The sequence below is a fragment of the Urocampus carinirostris genome, chromosome 3 (genome assembly GCF_059441175.1).
Source record: "Urocampus carinirostris isolate Australia breed hairy pipefish chromosome 3, RoL_Ucar_1.0, whole genome shotgun sequence".
Lineage (NCBI taxonomy): Eukaryota > Metazoa > Chordata > Actinopteri > Syngnathiformes > Syngnathidae > Urocampus > Urocampus carinirostris.
The window spans coordinates 4,241,284-4,252,112 of record NC_142351.1 but is presented as its reverse complement, the minus strand read 5'-3'; the positions used below and the strand labels follow the sequence as shown (position 1 = coordinate 4,252,112).

General features: G+C 40.6%; 1 protein-coding gene across 2 annotated transcripts in view; it reads left to right on the top strand.

Moving 5' to 3' along the window:
• creb3l1 (cAMP responsive element binding protein 3-like 1) overlaps window positions 1–10,829 on the top strand; it is a 126,965-nt gene extending 116,136 nt beyond the window's left edge. For both annotated transcript variants that reach the window (XM_088329737.1, XM_088329736.1), the window contains exons 10-13: window positions 5,890–5,992; window positions 6,056–6,185; window positions 10,463–10,613; window positions 10,695–10,829. In XM_088329737.1, coding sequence (XP_088185863.1) covers window positions 5,890–5,992; window positions 6,056–6,185; window positions 10,463–10,613; window positions 10,695–10,725 — 415 coding nt within the window. In that variant the 3' untranslated portion in view covers window positions 10,726–10,829. The remainder of the gene's footprint in view (window positions 1–5,889; window positions 5,993–6,055; window positions 6,186–10,462; window positions 10,614–10,694) is intronic.

Sequence of the window (10,829 nt, the reverse complement as noted above, 5' to 3'; positions counted from 1 at the left end):
TGGTATTGGAGTAATCCAAAAGTAATCGAAAGTAATCAAGTTGAAGTAACCCTACCCAACCCTGTTTATTAGCATATTTGGTATTGGAGTAATCCAAAAGTAATCGAAAGTAATCAAGTGAAAGTAACCCTACCCAACCCTGTTTATTAGCATATTTGGTATTGGAGTAATCCAAAAGTAATCGAAAGTAATCCAGTTAAAGTTACCCTAACCAACCCTGTTTATTAGCATATTTGGTATTGGAGTAATCCAAAAGTAATCGAAAGTAATCAAGTTAAAGTAACCCTACCCAACCCTGTTTATTAGCATATTTGGTATTGGAGTAATCCAAAAGTAATCGAAAGTAATCCAGTTGAAGTAACCCTAACCAACCCTGTGTGGAGAGTATAGGAGTCAACAGCGCTCATATATGCAGAGGAGATGTTAAGCTCTCTGTCTCCCCCTAGTGTTCAGACTCTGCCATTGCAATGCATACCGTGAGAACCCCTGCTCTCCAGCTCCCATAAAACCACTCACTGTGTTTTGGCATTTGATCAACATGGTTGGTTTTGGAAGACATGTTTTTTTAAAGAACACATTCATTTAGTTTTTATTATTCCAAGATCTAGGATTAAGGATTTGGAGAGCTTTATATCTGACTCATACTAGCTGACAATGATAGACCAGCGGTGTCAAACTCATTTGAAGTCGGGGGCCACACGATAGAAAAAACATTCTGTCGGGGGCCGGACGAGTAGATTAAAGAGAAAGAAAAAGAGATAAAGAAATAAGAGAAAGAGGGAGGGAAAAGGAGAGAGGGCGGGACAAAGAAAGAAAAAGAGAGAGAGGGAGAGACCGTGAGAAACAAAAGATAAAAAGTGGTGAGAGAGGGGGAAAAGAAAGGGAGAGGAAGAAAGAAATTCAAAGAGAAATAGAAAGACAGAAGGAGAAAAAAAAGAAAAGAAAGCGCGAAGGGGTATAAAGAGAGAAAGAGAAAAGAGAGAAAAGGTAAAAAAGGAAGTTAGGGCAAAAGAGGTTAAAAGACACAGAAAGAGAAAGAGACAAAGAGCAACAAAGGAAGAGAAAAAGAGAGACACTGAGAGTGAAAGAGACAGAGACAGAGTGGGAGGTAGGGGGTGGAAAAGAAAGTGACAGAGGGAGAGAGTGTGAGAAACAAAAGATAAAAAGTCGTGAGAGGGGGGGAAAAGAAAGGGTCAGGAAGAAAGAAATTCAAAAAGAAATAGAAAGACAGAAGGAGTGAAAAGAAAGCGCAAAGGGTATGAAGAGAGAAAGAGAAAAGAGAGAAAAGGAAAAAAGGAAGTTAGAGCAAAAGAGGTTAAATGACTCAGAGAGAGAAAGAGACAAAAAGCAACAAAGGAAGAGAAACAGAGAGACACTGAGTGTGAAAGAGACAGACAGAGTGGGAGAAAGGGGGTGGAAATAAAAAGAGAGAGAGAGAGGGAGAGAGAATGGAAGATAAAAAGAAATAAAGAGAGAGAGAGAGAGAGAAAAAGAATGGAAGATAAAAAGAAATAAAGAGGGAGAGTAAGAGAGAGAGAGAAAGAATTGAAGATAAAAAGAGATAAAGAGAGAGAGAGAGAGAGAGAGAGAGAATGGAAGCTAAAAATAAATAAAGAGAGAGAGAGAAAAAGAATGGAAGATAAAAAGAAATAAAGAGAGAGAGTAAGAGAGAGAGAGAGAAAGAATTTAAGATAAAAAGAGATAAAGAGAGAGAGAGAGAGAGAGAGAAAGAATGGAAGATAAAAATAAATAAAGAGAGAGAGAGAGAGAGAGAGAGAGAATGGAAGATAAAAATAAATAAAGAGAGAGAGAGACAGAGAGAGAAAGAATGGAAGATAAAAATAAATAAAGAGAGAGAGAGAGAGAGAGAGAAAGAATGGAAGATAAAAAGAAATAAAGAGAGAGAGAGAAAGAATGGAAGCTAAAAATAAATAGAGAGAGAGAAAAAGAATGGAAGATAAAAAGAAATAAAGAGAGAGAGTAAGAGAGAGAGAGAGAAAGAATTGAAGATAAAAAGAGATAAAGAGAGAGAGAGAGAGAGAAAGAATGGAAGATAAAAAGAAATAAAGAGAGAGAGGGAAAGAATGGAAGCTAAAAATAAATAGAGAGAGAGAAAAAGAATGGAAGATAAAAAGAAATAAAGAGAGAGAGTAAGAGAGAGAGAGAGAAAGAATTGAAGATAAAAAGAGATAAAGAGAGAGAGAGAGAGAGAGAGAGAGAGAGAGAGAGAGAGAGAGAGAGAGAAAGAATGGAAGCTAAAAATAAATAAAGAGAGAGAGAGAAAAAGAATGGAAGATAAAAAGAAATAAAGAGCGAGAGAGAGAGAAAGAATGGAAGCTAAAAATAAATAGAGAGAAAGAAAAAGAATGGAAGATAAAAAGAAATAAAGAGAGAGAGTAAGAGAGAGAGAGAGAGAAAGAATTGAAGATAAAAAGAGATAAAGAGAGAGAGAGAGAGAGAGAGAAAGAATGGAAGCTAAAAATAAATAGAGAGAGAGAGAGAGAGAGAGAGAGAGAGAGAGAGAGAGAAATAAATACAAGTACAGTGTCTTTGTCCGAGGCACCTGGCTTTGGCAACATCAAGTTGACATATTCCAACCTGTTGCTTGTCTTTCTCTTGCGCTTCTCTGAGTGTTGTCTCGCGGGCCGGATTCAATCCCTTAATGTCCCGATCTGGCCCCCGGGCCGCCTGCTTGACACCTGTGAGATAGACTCATCTGAAATCTAGAGCCATACTCCTATTTTTTATATGACTTGCTTTGTTCCTACAGAGCTAATATTTTACACCAGTCCGAATATACAACATGGATATATATTGAAATAGCATAACTCACCAATTTATCTCGCTTTAATACATAGGTTCCCTTGATGTTGTGTCCTAAATGCGGTATTTTGAAGTCGAGTCGAAGTCGAACGAAGTTGAGTAAAGTTAGTAGAGAACCGGCTTCTTCGGCTCGGCTCACTAAAAGGAACCGGCTCTTTCAAGTCATAAACGGCTCTTCGGGGTTGTTTTTGCTTCTTTCATCCCAACGTGACCAAATATTATGTCAAATGATGCATAAAATGACTTCTGGCAATCGCGACAAGACATTGTGAAAGAGTTGTAAACGTGTGACTTACTGTTACAGAATTCCCTCACTGATTGTTCACAATTGCGTGTGATAACCGCACATAACAAATGGATCATGGGTTGCATTTACGCATGTCTGTTTTCGGGTCTGAAGAGTTTCCAATAGTGACTATTTGGGGACGACCGGTTTACAGCACAAAAAACTTTGCAACCGTGCATTTCATTTTGGCCAATCTTAAGACATGTCACAGACCAGAACAGACACAGGAATCAATAGCAGTGTTCCCTCTAAGCTGCGTGTATGCGCAATTACACACTGCCCAGAGCTTTTTCGCGCACAAGAAAATCTAGCCAGCGCACAAAAATCAGGGCTCAAAATTACTCATTAAGAAGCGATTTAAGTCAAAGTTACAGTGCATGAAGGTACAAATACACGGGTTCCCCTGACGTTGTGTCCTAAATGCGGTATTTTGAAGTCGAGTTGATGTAGAACGAAGTTGAGTAAAGTTAGTAGTTTGTCGAGAACCGGCTTCTTTGGCTCGGCTCACTAAAAGGAACCGACTCTTTCGGGTCCTAAACGGCTCTTCAGGTTGTTTTTGCTTCTTTCATCCCTACACGACCAAATATGATGTAAAATGATGCACAAAATGACTTAAATGAAGGGGGGAATAGAACAAAAAAGAAAAAAAATACCAAAATGAAAAGTAGTGAAAAGCTGAGGAAAAAAAACAAAAGGAAGAGAAAAAAAGAAGGAAAAATTTAGAAAAAAGCCAGAAAAGAAAGAAATGTAGGAAAAAAGTAAATAGAGAACAACAAGAAAAAAGTAACAGCTCGGAAAAGAGATTTTTTTTAAAGGAATTTTTTTTAAAAAGTAGAAAAAAACACGGAAAAAAGAAGAAAAAGTATGTGTTGCATTCAAATCATTTCCAATTATATCAAGTGAATCTTGTAGCCAACATTGTACTTCCACTCAAAAATGTGATTAAGTACCGTTCTGTATCTTACAACCGACAAAATAAGACCCCAAAAATGTTAATATTATGCGACAAAATATATCATTAAAAAAAATGTAACACAAACACAAAATGAACCCAAACCCGACTCTAAGTCCCGCGATTGAAACTGAATTTTTTTGGTTTGAACAATATTATTGACGCTATTAACAGCAAATAAACAATGTGAGGTTTGAACAATGTCCTTCATAAAAGTACACAGTCCAAAAATCACAAAATCAAAATGAACAGAAAATGATACCGGTACCTAAGGTTTGATGCAGACCTGCAGAGTCCGGGTCCCGTTGAAAGTAATCCAAGGAAAAAAGTGTATATTTCCAAAGGTAAGGCTGGGGAAAATATATATCCACTATTGTCCGCCGCGTCCACAAACACTCACCTTTACCGGTCCCCACTTCCCATCAGCCAGCGTTTTTTTCGCCCCTTTTTTTTTATTCGCCTGTGCAAAACATATCAGAATAAGTGTCTGACATAAATACATGACAAAAATATACAGTTGCAAATACATATACATGGTTACACATATTTACAAAGAAAGACGGTTCACCGAGAGAGTTTTCAAAGCTTTAATAATTAATAATATAACGTGCTTCGTTTTGCTTTCGCTCTTAATACAGGTGTACGAAGTGTTTTAGCCCTTTTTTTATTTTTACATGTTCCCGTTAGCGTAATCTTTCGTACGGAAGATTACGATAACGCGAACGTACGATTAGCCTGGGTTAGCTTTATGTTTACGTTAAACATTCAACATTCAAATACCACCACTGAAGCAAGTTATCACATTGCTCACTGCATAGCAAAGCACAGAAAACCATTTACAGTGGAACCTGGGTTTTCGAACGCCTCTCAGTTCAAACAAATCGGTATCCGAACGAAAATTTCGAGAAATTCTTGCTTCGCTGTTCAGTCAAAAAATCGGAGTTCGAACACCGGTAATGCGTGAGTGCGTACGCTAGGGTACGATGCTGTGCAGCGTACGGGTGTTTTAGTCCCTTATTATGCCTCCGAAGAAAGTCAGTGCAAGCGGCAAAGTTGCTAAAGGTGAAAAAAGAAGAGTAGTGCGTACAACTATTGCATTTAAGAAAGAAATATTAGCAAAATATGAAAGAGGTGTGCGAGCGCCTTCTGCTGACCACCACAAAGGTAAGAAATCCTATTCATAAGATTACGATGACGCGAACGTACAATTAGCCTGGGTTAGCTTTAGGTTTACATTAAACATTCAAGGTATTGGAACGGAGCCCAACATTGAGGGTGTTGGAACGGAGCCCCCTTTCCAATGAACCGCTCACCACTTGTGGAGACCCGAGTGCTAAATGACTTGTAAAGGACCTGATTTTTTTATTTTTACACGTTCGCGTTAGCGTCATCTTTCGTACGGAAGATTACGCTAACGCGAACGTACGATTAGCCTGGGTTAGCTTCATGTTTACGTTCATGGTAAGCATTCAGGGTGTTGGAACGGATTAAAACGATTTACATTATTTTCAATGGGAAAAATGATTTCGGTGATGGAACAAATCGGTTTCCGAACAGGGTTCTGGAACCGATTATGGTCGAGAACCGAGGTTCCACTGTATGCGCAAGCCAAGAAGTTACAGTCTTCCTCGGCGCATATATTCCACCGGTCTAAATCTTACCTTTTGTACTGGAGCGCCCCTGGTGGCCGTTAGAAAAATGACATCAATTGGCCGCACCACTGAATAAGCCGCAGGGTGTGGGAAAAAAGTAGCGGCTTATAGTCCGGAATTTACGGTAAGCAAATGTGTGATAACGGAAATATTTTTGGGTGTCATGGTTTCCGCAGAACGCTTCTCCAACAGCTCCAGAAACTCCAATCGCTTGTTTCCGGGAAAGTTGTCCAGCGCGCTTGTAAAATGGCCTCCACTCAAACGGGGACGTGCCTGATGGTAGGTGGTCTTCTCCACTTGGAAATGGACAGAAAGGGACAAAGTTTGACTGTCTCTGTCCAGGTGGTGGCGCTGTGTTTCGTGCTGGTTTGGAGCTCCTTTTCTCCTTGCCCCTCTACGCTCTCGACTTCCTCCTTCCATACTTCTACTCTTCCTTCTTCCCAGTCAGAGGAGCTCTACATTACCAGTGAAGGTAGGTTTAACCCACTGAGGCAAACAGGCGGCCCGCGGGCCGGATCTGGCCCGTTAAGGGATTGAATCTGGCCCGCCAGACAACACTCAGAGAAGCGCAAGAGAAAAACAAGCTGCAGGTTGAAATATGTCCACTTGATGTTGCCGAAGCCGGGTGCCTCCAACAAAGACGCTGTACTTGTATTTATTGCTCTCTCTCTCTCTTTTCTCTCTCTCTCTCTCTCTCTCTCTCTCTCTCTCTCTCTCTCTCTCTCAAACGTTCCATCGATATATCTCTCTCTCTTTTCTCTCTCTCCCTCTTTCTTTCTTTCTTTCTTTCTCTTTCTTTCTCTTTCTTTCTCTTTCTTTCTCTTTCTTTCTTTCTTAATTTCTTTCTTTTTTGTTTCTGTCTTTCTTTCTTTCATTCTTTCTTTCTGTCTTTCTTTCTTTCCTTCTTTCTTTTTTTGTTTCTGTCTTTCTGTCTTTCTTTGTTTCTGTCTTTCTTTCTTTCCTTCTTTCTTTCTGTCTTTCTTTCTTTCTTTCCTTCTTTCTTTCTTTCTTTCTTTCTTTCTGTCTTTCTTTCTTTCCTTCTTTCTTTTTTTCTGTCTTTCTTTCTGTCTTTCTTTATTTCTTTCCTTCTTTCTTTCTTTCTTTTTTATTTCTTTCTTTCTTTCTTTTTTCTCTTTTCCACCCCTTTTCTCCCACTCTGTCTCGGTCTCTTTCACTTTCTGTGTCTCTCTTTTTCTCTTCCTTTGTTGCTCTTTGCATCTTTCTCTCTCTCTGTGTCTTTTTAACTTCATTTGCTCTAACTTCATTTTTTCCTTTTCTCTCTTTTCTCTTTCTCTCTCTTTCTTTTCCACACATTTTCTCCCACTATCTCTCTCTCTCTCGCTCTTTCTTTTCCACCCCTTTTCTCCCACTCTCTGTCTCCCTCTCTTTCACTCTCTGTGTCTCTATTTTTCCTCTTCCTTTGTTGTTCTTTGTCTCTTTCTCTCTCTGTGTCTTTTTAACTTCATTTGCTCTAACTTCCTTTTTTCCTTTTCTCTCTTTTCTCTTTTTCTCTCTCTTTCTTTTCCACCCTTTCTCTCCCACTCTGTCTCTGTCTCTTTCTCTTTCACTCTCTGTGTCTCTCTTTTTCTCTTCCTTTGCTGCTCTTTGTCTCTTTCTCCCTGTGTCTCTTTTAACCTCTTTTGCTCTAACTTCCTTTTTTTCATTTTCTCTTTCTCACTTCATACCCTTCGCGCTTTCTTTTCTCTCCTTGTGTCTTTCTATTTCTCTTTGGATTTCTTTCTTCCTCTCCCTTTCTTTTCCCCCTCTCTCACGACTTTTTATCTTTTGTTTCTCACGCTCTTTCCCTCTCTTTCTTTGTCCCGCCCTCTCTCCTTTTCCCTCCCTCTTTCTCTTATTTCTTTATCTCTCTTTTTCTTTCTCTTGAATCTACTCGTCCGGCCCCCGAGAGAATGTTTGTTCTATCGTGTGGCCCCCCGAGTTCAAATGAGTTTGACACCCCTGAACTAGAGTAATCCTACTAAAACATTCCAGACTACTACAAAGATTCTAGTATGGAAATACTACAAAAATAAAGGAAGTTGCACACTTTGCCAAATATTCAGACGGGAGCTTAACGGGACAGGTGGGAGTCAGGGTCGAAAAAGGCTTGCCTAGTATACACTGAGGTTCGCAGACGGACTGACAACAGGGGACAGATAGGAGTGGGTTTGAATAGGGAAAGGAGCCAATCAGAGTCCGTCGCAGTTGGTGCCAAAGGAGAGGGCACTGGTGTTTCATCTCGTCTCCCATCTCATTAGCTGCACCGCTTATCCTCAGTAGGGTCGCGGGGGTGCTGGAGCAGCAATCATCGGGCAGTGGGCAGGGGACACCCTGAACTGGTTGCCAGCCAATCGCAGGGCACACGGGGACAGACAACTCGCTCGCTCAGTCACACCTAGGGACAATTTGGACCGGCCAATGAACCTGACATGCATGTTTTTGGAATGTGGGAGGAAACCCACGCAAGCACGGGGAGAACATGCAAACTCCACACAGGAAGGTTGGTAGCTGGATTTGAACCTAGGACCTCAGAACTGTGCCGCACATGCTCTAACCACTGCGCCGCCATGCTGCCCTCGACCAATTCATTGATTATAAAAAAAAACATGAGTTCTTATTTGAATGCAACACAAACTTTTTCTTCTTTTTCCCTGTTTTTTTTCTTTTTTTTTTTTTTTCTATTTTTTCCTAGCCGTTACTTTTTTCTTTTTGTTCTCTACCGTAAATTTCGGACTATAGAGCGCACCTGATTATAAGCCGCACCCACCACATTTTAAGAGGTAAACCGATTTCGTACATACACAAGCCGCACCTGTATATAAGCCGCATGCGCCCACTTTAAAAAAAAATGTAACACAAACACAAAATTAACCCAAACCCGACTTCTAGTCCCGCGATTAAAACTAAATGTCCTTCATTGAAGTCCAAAAATCACAGCCGGCAAAATGAACGGAAAATGATACCGGTACTTAAGGTTTGATGCAGACCTGCAGAGTCCGGGTCCCGTTGAAAGTAATCCAAGGAAAAAAGTGTATATTTCCAAAGTTAAGGGTGGGACAAATATATATCCACTATTGTCCGCCGTGTCCACAAACAGGTCCGTCTGTTCCTCACCTTTACCCCACTTCCCGTCACCCCCCGTTTGTTACGCCCCTCCTTTTTCGTTCACGCGTGCAAAACATGTCAGAATAAGTGTCTAAAATAAATACAAATAAATACAATACAAAAATATACAGTTGCAAATACATATTATACATTGTTACACATATTTACAAAGAAAGACGGTACACCGAGAGAGTTTTCAAAGCTTTAATAATAATAATATAGCTTTGAAAGGGCAGTTAATGGTAGCAACACTCGAGCGCCGCTAGAAAAATGACATAAACTGGCCGCATCACTGAATAAGCCGCAGGGTTGAAAGATAGGGAAAAAAGTAGCGGCTTATAGTCCGGAATTTACGGTATTTAATTTTTTTCTTTTGTTTCTGTTAGGTTGAAGTCCCCAACATTTTAATAAAACGCTCTGAAATAAAAGAAGACATAGAGAATCGGTCATTGAGAATTGGTTAGTTTATTAATCATTATAATGAGAGCGGCGGAGACCGGGCTGTTACAAATCTCCTCACTCTGAAGAAATCTCCGATCCCTCCCTTCTTAAGGTTCGCACTGTTGCTCTGCGGAGTTAATTAATCTTCTTTCGCACGGCATGCTTTCCACCCGATGATGACAGTTGACCTCTGTCCTCCTTTCTTCTTAAAAACAACTTGAGTTATGTCATGCACAGGTCAGGGTGCACCCACTGGAATGTGAGACAGACTGAACAAAAAAACCTACACAAAGGGCTGAGAACACTTATAACACAGGTGTCAAACAGGCGGCCCGCGGGCCAGATTAGGCCCACTAAGGGATTGAATCCGGCCCGCGAGACAACACTCAGCAGAGAAGCACAAGAGAAAAACAAGCTGCAGGTTGAAATATTTCAACTTGCTTTTACCAAAGCTAGGTGCCTCTCACAAAAACACTGTACTTGTATTTCTTTCTTTCTCTCTCTCTCTCTCTCTCTCTCTCTCTCTCTCTCTCTCTCTCTCTCTCTCTCTCTCTCTCTCTCTCTCTCTCTCGCTCTCTTTCTCTCTCTCTCTCTCTCTCTCTCTCTCTCTCTCTATCTCTCTCTTTTCCACCCCTTTTCTCCCACTCTGTCTCTTTCACTCTCTGTGTCTCTCTTTTTCTCTTCCTTTGTTGCTCTTTGTCTCTTTCTCTCTCTATGTCTCTTAACCTCTTTTGCTCTAACTTCCTTTTTTCCTTTTCTTTCTTTTCTCTTTTTCTCTTCATATCCTTCGTACTTTCTTTTCTCTTTTCTCTCCTTCTGCCTTTCTATTTCTCTTTGGATTTCTTTCTTCCTCTCCCTTTCTTTCCCCCCTCTCTCACGACTTTTTATCTTTTGTTTCTCACGCTCTCTCCCTCTCTCTTTTTCTTTCTTTGTCCTGCCCTCTCTCCTTTTCCTTCCCTCTTTCTCTTATTTCTTTATCTCTCTTTTTCTTTCTCTTTAATCGACTAGTCCGGCCCCCGACAGAATGTTTGTTCTATTGTGTGGCCCCCGAGTTAAAATGAGTTTGACACCCCAGACTTATAACATATTAATGTCAACTGTAGGATAAATATATGTATATAATTCCAACAGTTTATTTTCTTTGTTTCTTAGCATTATTCTTAACACCGGGAACTGTAGGTTGTGTATCTGTGTATGTTGCAGTTCGCTCCCGCAACCTCCTTTTCTTTGAGGAGAGGTCTCCGGCGGAGGAAGCCCCTGCCGGAATCTTCATAGAAAGACCTCCGTCACAAAAGCATTCCCAGACACGCCGTGAGGTACTAGATCATGGCAGGAACCAAACAAAACCACCCAAGTCAGTCAACATCGCCGCAACAAAGTATCGGAAGTTAATCCATTACAACTCACAGATTAACTTCTACTTAATCCTCCTCAGAGAAGCAAATCCAAACGGCGGAGTTTTCTGACAGGCATCTCGGCGTTTCTTCCTGAATCCGTCCGACCCTCGACCAATCTTCCCGCACACTCCATGGCACATAATATACAGGGTTTCCCAAAAAGTCTTGGGCGC